This window comes from Muntiacus reevesi, chromosome 19, assembly GCF_963930625.1.
Source record: "Muntiacus reevesi chromosome 19, mMunRee1.1, whole genome shotgun sequence".
In the NCBI taxonomy this organism is placed as follows: Eukaryota; Metazoa; Chordata; class Mammalia; order Artiodactyla; family Cervidae; genus Muntiacus; species Muntiacus reevesi.
This window is the reverse complement of record NC_089267.1, coordinates 50,906,357-50,930,611: the sequence shown is the minus strand read 5'-3', so window position 1 is coordinate 50,930,611 and position 24,255 is coordinate 50,906,357. Positions and strand designations below refer to the sequence as shown.

Sequence of the window (24,255 nt, the reverse complement as noted above, 5' to 3'; positions counted from 1 at the left end):
AAGCTAAGAACAGCAAGGAAAAGCTTCTTTCTTGAAACCTCTAGGAACGGATATAGTTCAGTGTACCCCTTGATGTTAGCCTAGTAGACCCATGTCAAATTCTGACCTATAAAATTGTAAGGTTATAAATTTTCATTGTTTTAAGCCATTAAATTTGTGTTAATTCATTGTGGCAATAATAGAAAACTAATACACTTCAGCAAAACATAATTTACTCTATATCTTTAAAATTATCTTCCCTTTCCTTCAGGTTAGTACTATTTATTTATTAAGTTTCTACCATGTCCTCGCCTTGTGCTACATTCAAGATGAGTAAGTCACATCTCCTGGGTTTCTCTTTGTTTTCTTTATTGGTACTTGAAAAGTGATAGATGTATACAAAGCTGAAAGTTAGCAGTTTTAATAAGGCAACAGTTTGTATTTCTGAAACTCCTGCCTTTAAAATTTGTACATAAAAGTAGAAAAAACAGAACTTGTAGTAAGAGAGTTCAGTCACACAGTCATAACCAACTCTTTGCGACCCCATGAACTGCAGTAGGCCTGGCTTCACTGTCCATCACCAATTCCCCCAGCATGCTCAAACTCATGTCCATCGTGTTGGTGATGCCATCCAACCATCTCATCCTCTGTTGTCCCCTTCTCCTCCTGCCTTCAATCTTTCCCAGCATCAGGGTCTTCTCAAATGAGTCAGTTCGTCTCATCAGGTGGCCAAAGTGTTGGAGTTTCAGCTTCAGCCTCAGTCCTTCCAATGAATATTCAGGACTGATTTCCTTTAGGATTGACTGGTTTTATCTCCTTGCAATCCAAGAGACTCTCAAGAGTCTTCTCCAACACCACAGTTCAAAAGCATCAATTCTTCCATGCTCAGCTTTCTCTATAGTCCACCTTTCACATCCATATATGACTACTGGAAAAACATAGCTTTGACTATATGGACCTTTGTCTGCAAAGTAATGTCTCTGCTTTTTAACATGTTGTCTTGGTTGGTCATAGATTTTCAAGCTTCTTTTAACTTCATGACTGCAGTCACCATCTGCAGTGATTTTGGAGCCCCCAAAAATAAAGTCTGTCACTGTTTCCATTATTTCCCATTTATTTGCCACGAAGTGATGGGACCAGATGCCATGATCTTCGTTTTCTGAATGCTGAGTTTTGAGCCAACTTTTTCACCCTTCTCTTTCACTTTCATCAAGAGGCTCTTTAGTTCTTTGCTTTCTGCCATAAGGGTGGTGTCATCTCCGTATCAGAGGTTACTGATATTTCTCCCGGCAATCTTTTATTTATTTTTTTTTAATTCTCCCAGCAATCTTGATTCCAGGTTGTGGTTATTCAGCCCAGCATTTTGCATGATGTATTCTGCATATGTTAAATAAGCAGGGTGACAGTATACAACCTTGATGTACTCCTTTCCCGATTTGTAACCAGTCTGTTGTTCCATGTCCAGTTTTAATGGTTGCTTCATGACCTGCATACAGATAGCTCAGGAAACAGGTTGGGTGGTCTGGTATTCTGTCTCTTTTAAGAATTTTCCACAGTTTGTTGTGACCCACATGGTCAAAGGCTTTGATGTAGTCAATAAAGCAGAAGTAGATATTTTTCTGGAACTCTGTTGCTTTTTCGGTGATCCAGCGGATGTTGGCAATTTGATCTGTGGTTCCTCTGTCTTTTCTAAACCCAGCTTGAACATCTGGAAGTTCATGGTTCACGAATTGTTGAAGCCTATTTGGAGAATTTTGAGCATTGCTTTGCTAGCCTGTGAGATGAGTGCAATTGTGTGGCAGTTGGAACATTGTTTGGCATTGCCTTTCTTTGGGATTGGAATGAAAACTGACCTTTTCCAGTCTTGTGGCCACTGATGAGTTTTCCATATTTGCTGGCATGTTGAGTGCAGCACTTTCACAGCATCATCTTTTAGGATTTGAAATAGCTCAACTGAATTCCATCACCTCCACTAGCTTTGTTCGTAGTGATGCTTCCTAAGGCCAACTTGACATGGCATTCCAGGATGTCTGGCTCTAGGTGAGTGATCACACCATCGTGGTTATCTGGGTCATGAAGATATTTTTTGTATAGTTCTTCTGTGTATTCTTGCCACCTCTTCTTAATGTCTTCTGCTTCTGTTAGGTCCGTACTATTTCTGTCCTTTATTGAGCCCATCTTTGTGTGAAATGTTCCCTTGGTATCTCTGATTTTCTTGAAGTGATATAATCTTTCCCATTCTATTGTTTTTCTCTATTTCTTTGCACTTATCACTGAGGAAGGCTTTCTTATCACTCCTTGCTATTCTTTGAAACTCTGCATTCAAATGGGTATATTTTTTCTTTGCTCTTTTGATTTTTGCTTCTCTTCTTTTTGTAGCTATTTGTAAGGCCTCCTCACACAACTGTTTTGCCTTTTTACGTTTCTTTTTGTTGGGGATGGTCTTGAACACTGTCTCCTGTACAATGTCACGAACCTCTGTCCATTATTCTAGTATTTTGTGTGTGTGGAATCTTTAGAGTGTTCTACATATAAGATCATATCATCTTAAACAGAGATAATTTTGCTTTCTTTCCTATTTGAATGCTTTTTACTTCTTTTTGTTTCCTAATTGCTGTCTAGAACGTCTAGTATTGTGTTAAATTGAAGTGGTGAATGTAGACCTCCTTGGTTTGTTCTTAATCTTTGAGGAAAAGCTTTTAGTCTTTCGCTATTGAGTATGCTGGCCACTGTGGCTATTTTATATAAAATTTCTGTTATGTTATGGTAGTTTTGTTTTATTTTTTCTATGCCTAGTGTTTGAGTGTTTTCATGAAAAAGTGTTGAGTTTTGCCAGTTGCTTTTTTTGCATCATTTGAAATGACCGTTTATTTTTCCCTTCATTCTACTAAGGCAGCATATTACATTGATCAATTTCCATGTGTTGCATCATCCTAGCACTCCAGGGATAAACCATACCTGGTCATGTTGTGTAATCCTTTTAGTGTGCTGCTAAATTATACTTGCTAACGTCCTGTTGAAGAGTTGCATCAGTGCTCATAAGGGATAGTCGTTTATAGTTTTCTTGTGTTTTGCTCTTGCTTTGCTATTAAGGTAATGCAGATATCATAGAATGAGTTAGAAAATGTTTTCTCCTCTGGTTTTTGAACAGTTTGACGATGATTGTTTCATTTCTTCTTTAAATATTTAGTAGAATTCACCCATGTGAAGCCATCTTGTCTAGGACTTTTTCTTCCTTTGTCAGGAGATGTTTGTTTATAGATTCAGTTTCCTGAATAGTGATGCTGCTAAGTCACTTCAGTCGTGTCTGACTCTGTGCGACCCCACAGACGGCAGCCCACCAGGCTCCCCCTCCCTGGGACTCTCCAGGCAAGAACACTGGAGTGGGTGCCATTTCCTTCTCCAATCTGAATAGTGGTAGTCTATTCATATTGCTTATTTCTTCATAATTCAGTCTGGATAGGTTTTGAACTTCTAGGAATTTGCCCATTTTATCTAGGCTATCAAATTTGCTCGTATAAAATTGTTCCTGGTACTTTATAATAATCATTTTGCTCCTGTAGAATCAGTAGTAACATTCTCACGGTCATCTTTGATTTTAGTAATTTCCACCGCCTCTCTTTTCCTCTTAGTTCATCCAGCTAAGGTTTGCTAATTTTATGACCTCTTCTGAAAACCAAAGTTTGGTTTCATTGATTTTCTCCATTGTTTTTCTATTTTCTGTTTCATATATATCTTATCTAAGCTTTATTATCTTATTCCTCTTCTAGCTCTCGAATTATTTTATTCTTCTTTTTCTAGTTCCTTAAATTTGTGGAGTTAAGTTGTTTGAGATTTTCCTTGTTTTTGGATGTGAGCATTGACAGCCGTTAGTCTACCCTTTAGTATCGCTTTGGCCACATTTCATAAGTGTTGGTGTATCATAGTTTTGTTTTGCTCATCTCTTAAGTGTTTTCCGGTTTCCCCTATGATTTTTTTTTTTTCTTTAATCCTTTGGCAGTTTAATCTTTACTCTTAACATAGTTACTTATATGGATTAATTTTCAAATGTTGAATCTCATCCTTTATTCTTAAAATAAACCCTATTTGGTGATGATTTGTTATCCTATTTTTATATTGGTAAATCCTATTTGCTCATCTTTTTAAAGGATTTTGCATCTTTTTTCATATGAAATATTGGAGATAATGGTCTGTGATTTTCCTTTTTTGATGTGTTTTGTCTTTTGTTATTAGATTATGACCTCATAAAATTAGTCAAGAAGTCTTCCTTCTTTCATATTCTGGAAGAGATTGCATAGAACTGATTTTTTATTTTCTTTCTTACTTGATAGAATTCACCTGTGAAATCCTCTTGGACTAGTAGGTTCATTATTTTTTTTTTTAACTACAAAATGAACTTCATTAATAGACATAGGACTGTTCACATTATTTATTCTACAGTGACTTTAGATACTTTCATTTTTTAAAGAACTGGCCTATTTCATTGAATTTTTTAGTTCTTGGACATAGAGTTGTATTTATTATTTCTTTCTAATGCTTTTAAAGCCTCTTACACATCTGCTTTTGAGAATCTTGTTTCTGTTCTCCTTTTCTGGTCAGTGTTCATAGAGTATGATTGTTATTGTTGATTCAGTCAGTGACCCAACTTTTGGTTTCATTGATTCCTTGGTAAAAGAGTGTGTGTTCTGCTGCTGTTGAATGGACTGTCTTATAAATGTCAGTTAGCTCACATTCTTGGTGGTGTTGTTGAGATCTTTAGCCTTGCCTATGTTCTGTTTGTTTTATTAGTTACTGACAAGGCAGTTTTCAAGTCCCCAGAAAACAATTGTGGATTCATCTATTCCTCCTTTCAGATTTGTCAGATTTTGCTTCGTATATTTTGAGGTCTTTTTTAAGTACATAGTCATTTAGGACTGTTGTATCTTTGGGGATAATTGAGACCTGTATTATTATAAAACAATTCCTCTTTATGCTGGTAATATTCTTTGTTTTGAAGTCTGCATTGATTCACATTGTTATAACAACTGCTTCTCTCTTTGATTAACTTCTGTCTCCTGTATCTTTTATTATTCTTTAGCTTTTAACTTATCTTTGTCTTATACTTAAAGTGGCTTTCCTGAACACAGCCTATGGTTCAGTTCTGTTCAGTCACCCAGTCATGTCTGATTCTTTGCAGCCGCATGGACTGCAGCACGCCAGACCTCCCTGTCCTTCACTAACTCCTGGAGCCTGCTCACACTCATATCCATTGAGCTGGTGATGCCATCCAACCATCTCAACTTCTGTCATCGCCTTCTCCTGCCTTCAGTTTTTTCCTGCAACAGGGTCTATTCTGATGAGTCAGCTCTTCATATCAGGTGGCCAAAGTATTGGAGCTTCAGCTTCAACATCAGTCCTTCCAATGAATATTCAGGACTGATTTCCTTTAGGATGGACTGGTTGGATTTCCTTGCAGTAGAGGGACTCTCAAGAGTCTTTGCAGCACCACAATTCAAAAGCATCAATTCTTCGGCATTCAGCCTTCTTTATGGTCCAACTCTCACATCCATGCATGAGTACTGGGAAGACCATAGCTTTGACTATACGAACTTTTGTTGCAAAGTAATGACTCTGCCTTTTATACGCTTTCTAGGTTGGTAATAACTTTTCTTCCAAGGAGCAAGTGTCTTTTAATTTCATGGCTGCAGTCACCATCGGCAGTGATTTTGGAGCCCAAGAAAATAAAGTCTGTTATTGTTTCCCCATTTATTTGCTATGAAGTGATGGGACCGGATGCCATGATCTTCACTTTCTGAAAGTTGAGTTTAAAGCCAGCTTTTTTACTCTCCTCTTTCATCTTCATCACGATGCTCTTCAGTTCTTCGGTTTCTGCCATAAGGATGGTGTCATCTGCATATCTGAGTTATTGCTATTTCTCCTGGCAGTCATGATTCCAGCTTGCACTTCATCCACCTGGTATTTCTCATGATGTACTCTGTATATAAGTTAAATAAGCAGGGTGACGATATACAGCCTTGACACACTCCTTTCCCAATTTTGAACTAGTCTGTTATTCTCACTCTTGTTGTTTGGTTCTCACTCTTGCTTCTTGACCTGCATACAGATTTCTCAGGAAACAAGGAAGGTGGTCTGGTATTCCCATCTCGCTAAGAATTTTCCACAGTTTGTTGTGATCCATACAGTCAGAGGCTTTATTGTAATCAATGAAGCAGAAGTGGATGTTTTTCTGGAATTCTCTTGCTTTTTCTATGATTCAGCAGATGTTGGCAATTTATTCTCTGTTTCCTCTGCCTTTTCTAAATCTAGCTTGAGTATCTAGAAGTTCTTGGTTCATATACTGTTGAAGCCTCTCTTGGAGAATTTTGAGCATTGCTTTGCTAGCCTGTGAGATGAGTGCAGTTGTGCAGTAGTTTGAAATAACTCAGCTGTAATCCCATCACCTCCACTAGCTTTGTTCGTAGTGATGCTTCCTAAGGCCCACTTGACTTCACATTCCAGGATTTCTGGCTCTAGGTGAGTGATCACAGCATCCTGGTTATCTGTGTCATAAAGATCTTTTTTGTATAGTTCTTCTGTGTATTCTTGCCACCTCATCTTACTATCTTCTGCTTCTGTTAGGTCCATACCATTTCTATCCTTTATTTTGCCCATCTTTGCATGAATGTTCCCTTGGTATCTCTCATTTTCTCGAGGAGGTCTCTAGTCTTTCACACTCTATTGTTTTCCTCTTTTTCTTTGCATTGATCACTGAGGAAGGCTTTCTTATCTCTCCTTGTAATTCTTCGAAACTCTGCATTTAGGTGGATATATCTTTCCTTTTCTCCTTTGCCTTTCGCTTCTCTTCTTTTCTCATAATATGATTTATTTATGTGGTTGGACATGATTGAAATCGGCTGTCTTTTCAGTCTTGGTATTTCTCCCGTTCTTTATTTCTCTTATTCTGTGTTCCTTTGGATTAATTAAACTTTTTATGGTTACATTTAGTGCCTGCTGTTTGCTTTGTTGTTGTTACTCAGTCACTAAGGCATGTCGATTCTTTGCAAGCACATGAACTAGAGGACTCCAGTCTTCCCTGTCCTTTGCTATCTCCCAGAACTTACTCAAACTCATGTCCATTGAGTTGACAATGGCATCCAAGCATTTCATCTTCTGTTGCCCCCTTTTCCTCTTACCCTCAATCTTTCCCAGCATCAGAGTCTTTTCCAGTTGGACAGCTCTTCGCATCAGGTAGCCAAAGTATTGGAGCTTCAGCATCAGTCCTTCCAGTGACTATTCAGTGTAGATTTCATTTAGGGTTGACTGCTTTGATTTCCTTGTGTCCGAAGGACTCTCGGGAGTCTTCTCCAGCACCACATTGAAAGCATCAGTTCTTCGGTGCTCAGCCTTCTTTATGGTCCAACTATCACATCTGTACATTACTACTGGAATAAAAAATAGCTTTGACCATACAGACCTTTGTTGTCAAAGTGATGTCTCTGCTTTTTAATATACTCTCTAGGTTTGTCATATCATAGGTTTTCTTCCAAGGAGGAGGCATCTTTTAATTTCGTGGCTGCCGTCACCATCCACAGTGATTTTTCAGCCCAAGAAAATAAAATGTTACTGTTTACCCATCTATTTGCCATGAAGTGATGGGACTGGATGCTGTGATCTTTGTGTTTTGAATGTTGAGTTTTAAGCCAGCTTTTTCACTCTCTTTTTTTACCCTCATCAAGAGGTCATTTAGTGCCTCTTCACTGTCTGCCGTTAGAGTGGTATCATCTGTATATCTGAGATTATTGGTATTTCTCCTCTCAATCTTGATTCCAGCTTTACAGTCATCCAGCCCAGCATTTCACATGATATGAGTTGAATAAGCAGGGTGGCAGTATTCAGCCTTGATGTATGTCTCTCCCAATTTTAAACCAGTCCATTGTTCCATGTCCAGTTCTTACTGTGGCTTCTTGTCCTGAAAACAGGTTTCTCAGGAGGCTGGTAAAGTGCTCTGGTATTCCTCTCTCTTCTTTAAGAATTTTCCAGTTTGTTGTGATCCACACAGTTAAAGTGTTTAATGTAGTCAATGAACCTGAAGTAGATTTTTTTTTTTAATGGCTTGCTTTTTTCTATGATCCAGCAAGTGTTGACCATTTGATCTCTGGTTCCTCTGCCTTTTCTAAGTCCAGCTTCTATATCTGGAAGTTCTTGGTTCATGTACTGTTGAAGCCTAGCTTGAAGGATTTTGAGCAGTACCTTGCTAGCATGTGAAATGAGGGCAATCGTTTGGTAGTTTGAACATTCTTTGGCATTAGAATTGGGATAAGAATGAAAAATCACCTTTTCCAGTCCTATGACCACTGCTGAGTCTTCCATATTTGCTGGCATATTGAGTAAAGCACTTCAACAGCATTATTTTTTAGGATTTTAAATAGTTGAGCTTTAATTCCGTCACCTGCACTAGCTGTGTTCCTAGTAGTATATTCTAAGGCCCACATGGTTCATATTCCAGGATCTCTGACTTTACATGAGTGATTACACCATCGTGGTTATCCAGGTCATTAAGAGCTTTTTTGTAGAGTTCTGTGTATTCTTGCCACTTCATCGTAGTCTCTTCTGCTTCTGTTAGGTCCTTGCCATTTCTGTTGTTTATCAGTCCTGGGTTTCCATGAAATGTTCTCTTGGTGTCTCTGATTTTCTTGAAGAGGTCTCTAGTCTTTCCCATTCTACTCTTTCCTCTATTTCTTTGCATTGTTCACTTAACAAGGCTTTCTTATCTCTCCTTGCTGTTCTCTGGAACTCTGCATTCATTTGTGTATATCTGTACCTTTCTTCTTTGCCTTTCACTTTCTCAGCTCTTTGTAAGGCCTCCTCAGACAACCATTTTGCCTTTTTGCCTTTCTTTTCTTGGGGATGGTTTTGGTCACCGCCTCCTGTACAATGTTACGAACCTCTGTCCACAGTTCTTCAGGCACTCTGTCTCTCAGATCTAATCCCTTGAGTCTGTTTGTCACTTACACTGTATAATCACAAGGGATTTGATTTAGATCATATCCGAATAGCCTAGTGGTTTTCTGTACTTTCTTCAGTTTAAGTCTGAATTTTTCAATTTGTAGCTCATAATCTGAGCCACAGTCAGCTCCAGGTCTTTTTTTCCTGACTGTATAAAGCTTCTCTGTCTTTGGCTGCAAAGATTATAATCAGTCTGATTCCATTGTTGACCATCCGGTGATGTCTCCATGTAGAGTCATTCTGTTGTTGGAAGAGAGTGTTTGCTATGACCAGTATGTTCTCTCGGCAAAACTCTTGTTGGCTTTTGCCCTCCTTCATTTTGTACTCCAAAGCCAACTTACCTGTTATTCCGAGCATCTCTTGATATCCTACTTTTGCATTCCAGTCCCTAGTGTGAAGGGGACATCTTTTTTGGTGCTAATTCTAGATGGTCTTGTAGGGCTTCTTAGAACCATGTGACTTCAGCTTCTTCAGCATCAGTGGTTGTGGCCTGGACTTGGATTACTGTGATGTTGAATGGTTTGCCTTGGAAATGAGCCGAGATCTTTTTGTTGTTTTTGAGATTATACCCAAGTACTGCGTTTTGGACTCTCTTGTTGACTCTGGGGACTACTCTATTCCTACTAAGGGTTTCTTGCCCACAGTAGTAAATATAATGGTCATCTGAGTTAAATTCAGCTGTTCACGTCCATTTTGGCTCACTGATTGCTAAGATGCCAGTGTTCACTCTTCCCATCTCCTGCTCAACAGCATCCAGTTTACCTTGATTCATGGACCTAACAGTCTGGGTTCCTGTGCAGTATTCTTATTAAGAGCTTCGGACTCTACTTTCACCACCAGACTCATCCACAACTTGGCGTCTTTTCCACTTCAACCCAGCCTCTTCATTCTTCCGGAGCTGTTTCTCTGCTCTTCTGAAGTAGCATACTGGACACCTATGGACTTGGGGGGCTTATCTTATCTTATCTTTTTGCCTTTTCACACTGTTAACAGAATTCTCAAGGCAAGAATACTGAAGTGGTTTGTCTGTCATTCCCTTCTCCAGTCTCAGATGGTAAGGTTAAAAATATGTATATTAGAGCTTTGAAATTTACCCCAGAGGTATTGGATGCATTTGTATCTGTTTTGTATTTTTTGCCCCAGTCATTTTTTTTGGTAATTTCTTGTGACTTGCCTAATTACATGACCTTTTCCTCAGCTCTGATGTTCATGAATCTTTTGAAGGCATTTTTTATTATCACCTTTAGTGATTTTTTTTGCTTATTTTTTTTTTTCTCGAGTATTTCTATTTCTTTTAGTTTTCATCTTTATGCTAGTATTTCCCACCTGACCTTACATGTTGACTATCTTTCCTATTAGATCTTTTAACATTAAATCATAATAATAATTTTAAATTCCTTGTTTAATGATGTCAGCATCTATTTCAGATCTGAGCCAGTCTTTCTCTATTGAATGCTTTGACTGTGCATTATTTTTCTTGCTTTGTATAATGTCTTATTTTTTTTTAATTGTCATCCTGTGTAGTAGTAATAGTGTTTATGTGTGGAAATGGCATTTCCATTTTGCCTTCTTTCTATTAAATCTTTAGTTTGAAAGAATGTTTGAGATGTTTGCAAGAAGCACTAAGTGTGTTCCCCATATGTCAGAGAAACTACCATGAGCTCTGTTGAGGTAAACAAAAGCAAATTTACTTACCATTTTACTGTCTTAAATATTTTATTTAATAATTCTTCTTATAATTTTTAAAATTACTTTTTGGAAGAAGTCCCACTCTGCATAATGCATTCTCTCATGTATGATTTTTAAAACAGACTTTTAGGTTATGAACTAAATTTATTCCCATTTTACAAACATGAAGACTTAAGTAGGCTAACTTACCTAAAGAGAAACATCTATCAGATGACAAAATTGGACTGGATTTTCTGGGTCTGTCTGTTTCCTACCTGTATTCTTAAGTACTCCCCTGTTTATAATCACTTAGCTTAACAAAAATATTATTGTTGGGTATCACGTACATTGAAGGTCTTGTGATAAGTGCTGTGGAGGGAGGACGTTATCATTATGAAGTGATCTGCATTTAACATATTAATGTTCCAAGAATGGACTTTAAAGAGTATCCTTTTTCACTTAGCAGTTGGAATGGTAGAAATATGCTGTAGTAGATTTTATGTATAAATTATACTTGGTCAACATATTTTAGAGAAACCTCTCAGGTTACTCTGAAGGATTCATTAACATTTTAAATGGACCATTTCCCCTCAGAAGTAGGACCATCATTGGCTTGGTTCCTAGGCCATTACTTATTCCAAGTTCATGAGTAACACAGCCCAAAATACACTGTACAAAGATAAATTGGATTATGGAGCACAATGTGGGGATATAATTCAACATGTAGAAGTGATAATCGATACAGTAAAACAGCTGAACTACAATAATAGGATAAGGAAGAACAAGGAACACTTTCCCTAAGCCTTAGAGTATTATCTTCAGCAAGGATAAAGAGGAAGAAAAATCACTGGACAAGAAGCAGTTGGTAAGTTGTTTGGAGAATCAGTGTGTTAGCAATGCTGTACAATGGAAATTTCTATGATACTGAAAATATTCTCTATCTGTGTTTGCCAATGCAGTAGGGAATACTAGCTACTTCACATTCTCTGTGGAGTTGGAGGACCTCCCGTGCATTGCCCACCTGGGATTTCACCTGCTGATTTTGGGGGCGGGCTTACCTCTGCCAGTCATGCTTGGGGCAGACTGACTTCCTTGCTCAGTTCCCTCTCTGACTTCACATTTTCACTTCATTCTAGACAGGTAGTTAGTTCTTTACTTTCTTCAGCTCTTTGACCTTTGGAAGTTTTTGTTCCCATTTTTATTTAATAATTTGTTTTTGTTGGGAATTTTGGTCTGAGTATCCTAATCTACCGTTAGAAACAGGAATCTTGTTTTGCTTTTAATTTCATGGAAACATGCCATGTTCATAATTTTCTGAACTCCGTGGCATAAACTTTCTTTTGTATGTTTCTCCTTTATATTATTTTCTCATGTTCTTTTTCCTTTCTTTTTTTTTTTTGCAGGGTTTTTCGGTAGGTCCCATGTTGAGAAAATTTGTAATGTCGCTTTTCATTCGTGACACTTTGCAATCAATTTATATGAAGTTTACAGTCACATTACGTAAAACTGATGTACTTCTTACAAGCTGGGAACATTGGCAGATTAAATGTTTGATCAATTGTCTCCAGAGTTTCCTCGTCAGTTTTTTTCTTTTTTTTTTAACGACTGCTTTCATGGCTACCTAAAAGCTCCCCTGAAGCTCCATGTATTATAATTTTTTTTTCTGCCTCAGTGTTTTTGTTGCTGTTTTTATATTTTTCATAGAATAAAATTGTATAGGGGACAGATACCTTTTTTCCTGTTCACCTCGAGTTCTGTTTTGTTTCTGTAGGTAGGACTACTCTGTACTGGTTTTCTTGTATTTGCTGTTTGTTGGATCCAGCTAGGTTGTATCCAGCTCTTTTTGTGACCCCATTAACTACAGCCTGCCAGGCTCCTTGTCCAGAGGATTTCCCAGGCGAGAATGCTGGAGTGGGTTACCATTTACTTCACCAGGGGATGTTCCTGACCGAGGGACTGAACCCATGTCTCCTGCATTGGCAGGCAGATTCTTCATCCGTGAGCCACTGGGGACATGACATAGGTAACACAAAGTTTAAGTCTTAAATCCAGTTCTCTGACAGTTTCTAACTTTGCCTTTTTTGCTTGCTATTTTCATTTCCACATGCTTGTCTTTTGATAAATTTGTATTTTTCCCCCTGTCTTAAAGAGTCTGTTAAATGATTCAGAGGTGGCTCAGACTGAAGAATCTACCCACAATGTGGGAGACCTGAGTCCATCCCTGGGTCAGGAACATCCCCTGGAAAAAAGGATGGCTACACACTCCAGTATTTTTGCTGGAAAATTCCATGGACAGAGGAGCCTGGTGGGCTACACTCCATGTAGCTCAGACATGACTGAGCTACTAACCTTTCACTTTCTTTCACTTTCACCATATTTGGTGGCTTCTTGCTTTATGTATGTAATGAGGGTTTGAATTAGTTGATTTCAGAGGTTTCTTCCCCTAGTTAGTAATTTCCTTGCAAGCTTATTGTTTTCAAAGCTTTCTTTTTGTAGTTTATTAGTTCAAAAGCAAGTAGGTATCATAGGGATAAACTGTAATTTTAAAATTCCTTGACTCTTCTGTTAAGTGATACTGATCCACACAAAAATTTGTACTTACATGTTTATAGCAGCTTTATTGTTATAATTGCCAAAAGTTATAAGAAACATAGATGTCTTCAACAGGTAAATGGATAAACTATGGCACATTGAAACAGTGAAATGTTATTTAGCAATAAAAAGAATGAGCTGTCAAGTCATAAAAAGATATGAATGAAACTTCAATGTACATTTCACAGTATAAGAAGCCCATCTGAAAATGTTACTTTATGATTCTATCTATATAACATTCTGAAAAAGGCAAAATATATAGAGACAGTAAAAAGATCAGTGATTTTCTGGGGGATTGAAAAGAAGAAAGAGGAATTATTAAGTGGAGTGCAATGGGTTTTGAAGACAGTAAAACTATCCTTGTGTGATAATGTAATAAATAGTGGGTTCATATACATTAGTCAAAAGCCCTAGAACTGTGCAATACACAGAGGGAACCCTAATGTAAACTGTGGATTTTAGTTAATAGTGATGTATCTACATTGGTTCATCACGGTTGTAACAAATTTACCACACTAATGTAAGATGTTAATATTAATGGAAAAACTGTGGCATGGAGGATGGTAAGTAGGAGAGGAGAATACAGAAACTCTTATTTTCTGTATAGCTTTTCAATAAATCTAAAACTTATTTTTAAAACTAAAATCTATTAATTAAAAGATGCTAATGCCTGAGAAAAAGGTTAAAGTATTGAGTATACAAAGTAATGGAATAACTGTGCTAAGTCGCTTCAGTCGTGTCCGACTCTGAGACCCCGTGGATGGCAGCCCCCCAGGCTCCCCTGGCCACGGACTCTCCCGGCAAGATACTGGGGTGGGTTGCCGTTTCCTTCTCCACGAATAGCTATAAGTGGTATCTAAGTAAAGTAACAAAATAACATTATTTGAGAATATGTTTCTTTTTATTGTTAATACAGTCCTCATCTGTCTTATTTTTTTTAACAGTACCTATAGTCTTTTCTGTTCCTATGTTTATTTTTATTTTCTTTTTGGTTGTTTCTATTAGGTGTACTAGCCCTATCTTGGTACCCACCTGATTTGAATGATGAGAATGGAGAACCTACTGATAACTTGGTACCAACTATTTTGGATAAAGCTCATAAATATAATCTGAAGGTATTTAATTTATTTTATTGAGATATAATATTAGATTAGTTTAACGTGTTCAAGCATAATGATTTGATATATGTATAATAATTGTCACAATCTAGTTAATTTTTATCTCCACACATAGTTCCTTTTTTTTTAATTCCCCTATGATGAGGATTTTTAAGTTGTATTCTTTTAGCAAGTTTTAAATATACCATGCAGTATTGTTAACTATAGTTATGAAGCTGTACTTTACATCCCTGAAGCTTACTTATTTTATAACTGGGAGTTCATGCCTTTTAGCTGTCTTCACGCACTTTGCCCACCCCCTGTCTCAAGCAGTCACAAACCTGTTCTCTGGATCTGTGAGTTGGTTGTCTTATGTTTTGTGGGTGTGTGTGTGATTGGCTGTTTTGTTTTTGATTCTGTATATAAGCAAGATCATACGGTATTTGTCTCTCTCTGACAGACTTATTTCACTTAGCATAACACCCTCAAGGTTAATTGATGTTGTCACTAGCGGCAACATTTCCTGGTTTTTTGTTGGTTTTTTTTTTGACTAATAATAGAATATTTGTGTGTGTGTGTGTATATACAGAAACCATTTTTCGTTATTCATTCACTCATCATTATGGATGCTTCCAGCATAAATATTTCCATTTCCTGGGTATTGTAAATAATGATGCAGGTATATTTTCAAGTTAGTGCTTTTGCTTCCTTTGGGTACGTACCCAGGAGGAGAGTTGCAGGATAATATGTTTCTATTTTAAATTATTTCCAGAAGCTCCGTACTGTCTTCATAGCGGCTGCATCAGTTTATATTCCGACCAAAGGGAACAAGTGTTCCCCTTCTTCGCATGGTCACTTAGTTCTTGTTTCCTATTTCTTTTTTTTTTTTTTTTGATAATAGCCATTCAAACAGTTATAAGACAATATCTCATGTGGTTTTGTTTGTTTTTCTGCTAATGTGTTAATAGGACTCGTTGGTATATTTTGGATGTTAACACTTTTTCAGATACATGGCTTGCAGGTGTGTTCTCCCGTTTATTAGTTACCTTTTCATTTGTTAGTGGTTTCCTTTGCTGTACGGAAGCTTTGTAGTTTGATATAGTGCCACTTGTTTATTTCCAGTTTTGTTGTTTTTGGTTTGATGTCAAATCCAAAGAAATCACAGCTAACACCAGTTTCAGGGAGCTTACCACTTTTGTTTTCTTCTAAGAGTTTTATGGTTTCAGATCTTATGCCTCAAACCTTAGTCCATTTTTGGACATTTTTTTGTGTATAGTGTAAGATGGTTCGGTTTCATTCTTTTGCATGTGTCTGTACAGTTTTTCCAACACTACTTATTGAAGAGACTGTCCTTTCCCTATTGTATATTCTTAGCTCCGTTGTTGCCGATTAATTGACCACAGGTGCCTGGGTTTATTTCTGGGCGCTGTATTCTATTCTGCTGATCTATGTGTTTTTATGACAATACCAAACTATTCTGATTACTGTAGTTCTGTAATATAGTTTGAAATGAAGTATGGTGCCTCCAACATCGTTCCTTTTTCTCAAGATTGCTTTGGCTTTAGGGTCTTTTGTGGTTGCATACAAATTTTAGAATTGTTTGCTCTATTTCTGTGAAAAATGCCTTTAGTATTACATTGACTCTATAAGTTGCTTTTGGTAATATGGATATTTTAATAATATTAACTCTTCCAACCCATGAGTGTGTGATATCTTAACATCTACTTGTTGTTTTTTTTTTAATGTCTGTCATTAACGTATAGTTTTCAGGGTACAGATCATTCACCTCCTCAGTTAAGCTTATTTCTAGGTAGCTTATTCTTTCTGATGCAGTGATAAATGGAATTGTTCCATTAATTTGTCTTTCTTCATTCATTCTTAGTGAAATGTAAGAGGTTTTTGTATATTGATTTTTATATCGGGTAAGTTTACTTAATTTGCTCATTTTAAGTTTTTTGATGGTCTTCAGACTTTTCAGGATGCCACATATTGTCTTCTGTCAATAGAGACTGAGTTGCTCCTTCTTTTCTGAGTGTGATGCCTTTCGTTCCTTGTTGTTACATTATTGCTCTGGCTACGAATTCCAGTGCTGTACTGAGAGTAGGCAGGTATCCCAGAGTTGTTGTTGATCATGGAGAGAAAACGTTCAGCTTTTCTCCCTTGAGTCTGATTTTAGCTGCAGTATTGTGATATGTGGCCATTATTTTGTTGAAGTATTTTTTCTCTATACCCACTTTGTTGAGAGTTTGTATCATGAATGGGTGTTGAATTTTGTTGAATCCTTTTTTTTTCTGCTTTTTTTGAGATGATCATGTGAATTATATGGTTAATTTTGTGAATGTGTATCACATTGATTTGATGGTGTCAATTCATCCTTGCATCCCTGTAATAAATCCCACTTGATCACAGTGTATGCTCCTTTTCTTGTATGTTCAATTCAGCTTATTAATATTTTTGTTGAGAATTTTTGCATCTCTGTTCATCAGGGATATTGGCCTTTAATTATCTTTTATTGTGGTGTCTTGACTGGTTTTAGTATCAGCATATTGCTTGTCCCATATAATGAGTTTGGAGGTGTTCCCTTCTCTTCAAATTTTTGGAAGAATTTGATAGGATTGGTATTAATTCTTTGATTATTTGGTAGAATTCACCAGTGAAGCTTTCTGATGCTGGGTCTTGTTTGTTGGAGATTTTTGATTACTGATTATTTCCTTTCAAGTTACCTACCAGTCTGTTTAGATTTTTCTGTTTCTTAATGATTCAGTCTTGGAAGGTTGTATATTTCTAGAAATATATTATTTGTGGTGTCTGTGGAGTGTTAAAATCTTCTCTTATTGTATGGCTGTTTTACTCTTTAGGTCTGTTAGTGTTTGTGTTTATGTTTAGATGCTATGTTAGGTGCTAACATATTTACAAATGCCCTATCCCCTTGTTATATTGATCCCTTTATCACTGTGTAATGACCTTCTTTCTCCTCTCTTCTTGCAGTCTTTGGTTTATGTTCTGCTTTGTCTCATATAAGCGTTGCCACCCCAGCTTTCTCTTGGATTCCGAGAGTGCGGGATGTATTTTTCCATCCCTTTGCTTTCGGTCTTTGTCTGTTTGTACATCTAAGTGAGAATCTTGTGGGTAAGATAAGGATGACTTTTAAAAAATTCATTTAGTCACTCTGGGTTTTCGCTTTTTTTCTCCCTCCAGAATTTTGTCCATTTTCACTTAATTATTGATAGGTATGCAGTTCTTGCCATTTTGTTAATTATTTTATAGCTGTTTTATAATTTCTCTTTTTTTTTTTTTTCTTTCTACTTTTCTTGCTACTCTTTGTGATTTGATGATTTTCTGTAGTGGTATTCTTAAATTGTATATTCTTTATCTTTTGTGTCCCTACTCTAGGTTTTGCTCCATAGTTACCATAAGGCCTACGTAAAACAATTTATATTTATAATAGTCTATTTTAAGTTGACAACAAATGAACTTTGATAACAGTCTAAAGCTCTATGTTTTTACTTACTCTTATTTTGTATTTTTGAAGTCTTCATTTACATCATCTTACCTTGTTTATTCACTGCAATTACTGTGCTTATAATTATTTTCCTGTTTGTCTTTTAACCTTCATACTAGCACTTTATATAAGTGATTAATCTTGTTTATAACATTAGCTTTCTCTAATTTTTCTATATGTTAATTTTTACCAGTGAGGTTTATATTCTTATATTTTTTCCTTTTGTTTCATCTTCAAAAGTCCCTTTAACATTTCTTGTGGGACTGGGCTATTAGTCATTCCTCTTATGTTTTATTTTTTCTGGATAACTCTTTAAATCTCTTTCAGCTCTGAGTGATAACTTTGCCATGCAGAGTATTCTTGATTGACTGTTTAATTCTTTTCAGAGCTTTAAATGTATCATGCCACACCCTTCTGTATTTTTTCAGCTAGAAAATATGCTAATAGTCTTATCCGGGTTCCCTTGTAGATAAGAGGTTGTTTTTCTCTTGCTCCTTCACAGAGTCTGTCCTTTAACTTTTGACAGTTTATTTATATTACATATTGGTGTGGATTTTCTCAAATTCATCTTGGTTGGAACTTTCAGGGATTCCTGGATGTGGCTGCCCATTTCCTTCTCCAGATGAGGGAAGTGTTGAGTCATTATGTCTTCATACAAATTTTCTTCCCCTTTTCTCTCCTCATTTTGGGACTCATGTAAATAATTGTGTTCTTGATGTTTTCTCATAAATCCCTTAAACTACCTTTGCTCTTTTTTGTTCCTTTTTCTTTTTGCTGCTCCAATCAGAAGAATTCAGCTGCCCTGTCTTTGAATTCATTGGTCTTTTCTTTTGCTTCTGATCTGCTTTTGACCCCTCTTGTATTCTTTAACGTCATCATTTCTGTAGAGTACTTTGCTATATTTTCTATTTGTTGAAATACTCACTTTTTTCATGTTTTTTCTCCTGACATTGGTGAGCATCTTTATTAGTTATTTTGAACTTTTTGTCATGTAAATAATTTACATTATGATAATCTTGTTTTCATTAAATATATTCCTGAAGTTTTTATCTTGTCCTTTTATTTGGAACTTGTCCTTTGTTTTTCAGTTTCCCTGACATTCTCTGTTGGTTTCTGTGTATTAGATCAGGGGCTCCCAGTGTTTAGGATCTAATGCCTAATGATATGAGGTGGAGCTTACATAATAATAATAAAGTGCTCAGTAAAAGTAATGTGACTGAATCATCCTGAAACCCCCAGACCATGGAAAAATTGACTTCCACAAAACCAGAACCTGGTGCCTAAAAGGTTGGGGACTGCTGTATTAAATAAAACGACCTCTTCTCCCAGTCGTGAAGGTGTTACTTCATATAGAAGATAAACCTTAATGTTTAAGCCCATCTGTTCCTTGGTTGTCCCTCTGTCCTTGTGATTGTCCAAACCACCTATTTGGGTCTTAGGCTCCCGGCAAGAGCTGCCCGTATCCTAAAAGGGAGGATCTCAGTCAGCGCCTAAATTTGGGCTTATTGGAAGCCAGACTTTGGGCAGCGGCTTTTAGGTTGTACATGGATACCTCTCTTCATGGGCGTCTGGGAGCGGGACCTTTCACTCTGCTCTGTCTGTATTGAGTCCTGCCTGATAGTTAAGAACCATTTCTTCCTTTGTGTCATCCAGTTAGATCCATGAACTCAAGACCCACTCGCCACTAGAGCCAGGCATCAAGGGTTGTTTCTTCTGGACAGCAACCACAAGTTGGTGCACCAAAGATGGGCAGAGGCTCCTTTCTCAGAGATAACCGGTGACCTGGGCTGGGCGGAGGGTCTTTGATTGCAGCTGGCCCTAGACTTGTGTTTAATTTGCTGCCCTCCCCTCAGGCCTAACCTATGAAAATAGGACCGTAGTCCTCTTTCACAGGAAGACTGGGTGCCTGTCAGTTTCCTCCGCTTTGTCCCCTGAGTTGTTGCAGCTTATGCTCTCTTTCTCCGCTTGTTTCAGTCCTGTGGGCTCACAAGTGCTAACCACTGTGCCAGCCAGAGCCAGATGGTCAAGGGAGTACCCCCTTAGCTTCAGCAGCAAACACCAGGTCACCAGGCGTGTGCACACGTTCCTTTCTGGGAGAGAGCGGTGGCCTGGAGTGAGACGCAGGGGACACCAAGGCGGCTCTTGCCGGCCTCCTTGGTCTTTGGAGAGTATTCAGTCAGCTTCTCCGCATGCCCTAAATTACATGCGTGCCACTTAAACTGAAGCTTTAAGATAAATGTCTAAGTCCCTTACAATTAAAATTGCCTAGACTTTCTGTACTCTTTTACAGAGTATCTATCTTTTTGCTGGGCTCTGGGTGTTGGCGTAGTGAATCCTCATGAACTTTCCTATGTAGTGTTTCTGAGTTCACTATAGCCTTGTGTGTATCATGGACACAAGCCCTGTTAGCTTTCACAGTTAAATGTTTTGCGTATTTGTTGCTTAGGTGCAGGTCTTAAAAGTTGGGGTACCAGATATTGTTTGTTCCTCAAATTGCTCCTCAAAAAGAAGCTCAAGAGTTGTGTGTTTTCCTCCTATTTGTGGGTCTCCATACCAGGAGTGGAGTTTATGATTACACTGTGACTCAGCCTCTCCTACCCATTTCAGTATCAGTCTTTTATTTTTATTTTTTCACCAGATGTAGGAGTCACTCAGCTAGTTTTTGGATTTCTTTCAGAGAAAGTTATTCCTTGTATAGTTGTGGATTTGGTATGTCCCTGGCAGGAGGTAAGTTATGGATCCCCCTACATTGCCATCAAGAGCTAGAACCTCTAAAGGCATTTTATTATCAAATTACTGACAATTTGATAATGAAATACTCATGGATTATTCTTTGGGGTATGAGGAGAGTAATTGCAATTTTTGGAGTAGTCATTTTAATTAAAACTTGATGTGAAAATAATGACTTAGAATCTTTTATAATAATATATTTTCTCTTGAAAAATTTCTGACTTCCAAGTCTCATCTAGAGTATAATTTACTAATGGCTCCATTTTATTAATATTTTTGTGTATATGTTCTATTTTCATTATAGCAGAAAAGACAGAATTGCAGTGTTCTTTTATAAAGCTAATGATTAGTGAGATTGACATATATAAGTATCTTGGATGTCAAAGATTTACTAAAAATAAATTTTGTTAGCCATATGAGTTCAAATATTTCTAAAATAGTTAGAAAACAAACTACTGTCTAAAAATCTGTCAAAATTGGAATTTAATTTAAACTTTGTATAGCACATACAGACATGTATGTACACACACACACACACACACACACACACACACACACACACACACACACACACACACACACACACACACACACACACACACACACACACACACACACACACACACACACACACACACACACACACACACACACACACACACACACTCTCATATACTCATGTACCTAAAAAACACAGGTGAAAGTCTGAAGGCAGTTATAAGACCCATGTAACTGAAGGCAATTATATTCTACCCATATAGTAAGGTGTGTTACAACTGTGGGAAAATTTCATTTATTTCAGAAATTAATGAATCATGGAAACAAATAGAAGTAATGATTAAAAGGATTTTGAATAGCACTACAAGGACATTTTTATAATGAATAGCAAGCAAGAGAATAGAAATTATTTTTAAAATCCAAGGATGCTTTTCAAAAGTTGGCTATGTAGTAGTTGGCAACATTAATCTTAATAAATTCACAAAAGAACATAACCATACAGACTGCATTCTCTGTCCATATTCAGTACAACCAAACATTAAAAGTAATGCCAAATAAACGTTTCATTAATCATTCCGTTTCTACATTGTTTCAGACTCTTTTTGATCCCATGGACTGTAGCCTGTGGCGCTCCTCTGTCTGGGATTTCCCAGGCAAGAATATACTGGAGTGGGTTGCCATTTCCTTCTCCAGGGGATCTTCCTGATGCAGGGATCGAACTGGGGTCTCCTGCATTGCAGGCAGATTGTATACTGTCTGAGCCACTAGGGAAGCCCTCAAACTTTTTTTTTCAACTTTTTAGTATAAAATTGTCTGGAATTTTAATTATAATGTTATAACTAAAAATAATACTTCTTTTAAAGTAAAGATCAAAAGTGAAAATATAGGATGATATAAAAATAAATAGCACTGAGATTATCAATACCAGGGGGACATGGATGATGAAATAAATGAAAATTACAAGGAGGGATTAATAAGGATGACATAAGCAATTAATTAAATAAATACAAGATCTTCAAAATCAATAGCCTTGATAAATTATTTTTCCACTCTGGGGAAGAATAAAATAAACCACTAGCATGATTAAAAAAAAGAAAAAATAGCCAAAACATAATATCAAAAATTGAAAGGGAATACTAGGCCTATAGAGATAGAAGCCCATTTAAGATTGTATATTGCCATATTTAAAATATGGGCTCCCCGGTGGCTCAGACGGTGAAGAATCTGCCTGAAATGCAGGAGACCCAGGTTCGATCCCTGGGTCGGGACGAGCACCCGGAGAAGGAAACAGCAGCCCATTCCAGTGTTCTTGCCTGGACAGCTCCATGGTCAAAGCAGCCTGGTGGGCTGCAGTCCCTGGGGTCTTAAAGAGGTGGACACGACTGAGTGACTAGTGCTTCCACATTTAAAATATATGAAAAATGAATAGGATTCTTGTAAAACACAAAGTTGATTTTTGTGCAGAGAGAAGTTTAAAAATCTAAATTGACTTTTATCCTAGAAAATTTTATTGAATGTACATCTTCCTCAAATACCAGGTCTTACCTAGCAATTCTATTCACCCTTTCAGAATGAGTTGATGCTTGTGGTAGTGAAATACAGTGGAAGGGTTTCTCATTATCTATTGCTTTATAACAAATTACCCTAAAACTCGGCGGTTTAAAACAACAAAGACTGTATCTTGCACAGTTTCTAAAGGTCAAAAATCCAGGAGTGGTTTAGCCTGGTGAGTCTGGTTCAGGATTTCTTAGAAGGTTGTAATCAAGCTGTTGGCTGGTACTATAGGCACCTGAAGCTGGAGGATCTACTTCCAAGTTTTCTTATGTGGTAGCTGACATACCTTAGTTTCTTTTAGCTGTTGGAATGAGACTCAGCACTCTTTTTTTTTTAAATTAAAGTGTAGTTGATTACAGTGTTTCAGATATGTGAGACAGCCTCTCCACAAGACTCCCTGTGTCTCCTTACGGCTGCTAGCTTCTCCCATGATGATGGTTTGGGAGAGTTCACTGTAGAAGGTGCAGTGTTTTGTGATCTAATTGAGGAAGTGATTATCACGTACGCCCTGTTTTATTGGTTTTTATGCTGATAAACCTATCCAGTGTGCAAGGCAAATGCACAGGCTTTGAAATATCGGGAGATGGGGATCATTGGTGGCCATGTTGGAGACTGGTTACCGAGGAAGACTTGCAAATTTATTCTATGATGATAACACAATGTTGATTCAAGAAATAAACAAGGTAGCACAAGAAATTTAGAGAGTGACCTCATTAATGAAAATATATGCAGAATTTCCAAAGAAAACTTAAATGAGAAGTGTTTTGAATCTAAGAGTGGATTCAGGAGTATGAAATCTTAATCCAGATTGCCTGCATTCAATCCTAGTTCAACCGTTTGCTAGCTGTGCCTCAGTTTCCTCATTTCTCAATGGAAAAAGTACCAAAATCTGTTAATACCTTACATAGGGTAATACATGTGAAGCACTTAGTTACTGGCACATGTTAAGTAAATCAAGTTTTACCGATTATTTAAAGGAGCTAAAACATGATTATCTTGATATTAAACTTCTGAGGGAATACAAACTTATTACTGATAGAATTCTTAGTAACCAAAGTTCTTTAACTTGATAAAGGGTTCTCTTCAGTAACCTATATCAAACACCATACTTAATGGATAAGCATTCATGTTTAATGCTCAGTAAACCACAGTCAGTCAAGAATGCCCTCGATAGTCAGTGTCACTTATTATTGTAATAGAAAGTCTGAACAAAGTGGTTTAACTTAAGTATAAAAATGTATTCTAAGTAAAATTCTCATTTTTGTACATGGAAAATATTTACAAAACCTGTGAATATACTAGATATAATGAGTCCAGTAAGGTAACTAGAACCAAAGAAATATGCAAGTCAATAGGATTCATATATAACAAGAGAAAATATGGGGAAAACTACACTGAGAATAACATTAGCAGTAGATGTACAAAGATATTGTTGGCATTTTATTGAAGGAAATGAAAGATTTACATAAATGAGAAAACATGAATTTTATGGAAAGATTCAAAATTTCAAAAGTAACCATTCTCTGTAACATTTGTATTTCATTTTCAATATAATTTATAAATTGAATGTAGTCGCAGATAAAAGTTTCAGTGAGATTTTAAATGAAGAATTTGACAGGCTATTCCAAAGTTTATAAATGTTAGGAAAAT

The 24,255-nt window shown here is 36.9% G+C and overlaps 1 protein-coding gene across 3 annotated transcripts in view; it reads left to right on the top strand.

Moving 5' to 3' along the window:
* Positions 1–24,255, top strand: part of MANEA (mannosidase endo-alpha) — a 62,819-nt gene that overhangs the window by 18,987 nt on the left and 19,577 nt on the right. For all 3 annotated transcript variants that reach the window (XM_065911448.1, XM_065911449.1, XM_065911447.1), the window contains exon 3: positions 14,230–14,339. In XM_065911448.1, the coding sequence (XP_065767520.1) occupies positions 14,230–14,339 (110 nt within the window). The remainder of the gene's footprint in view (positions 1–14,229; positions 14,340–24,255) is intronic.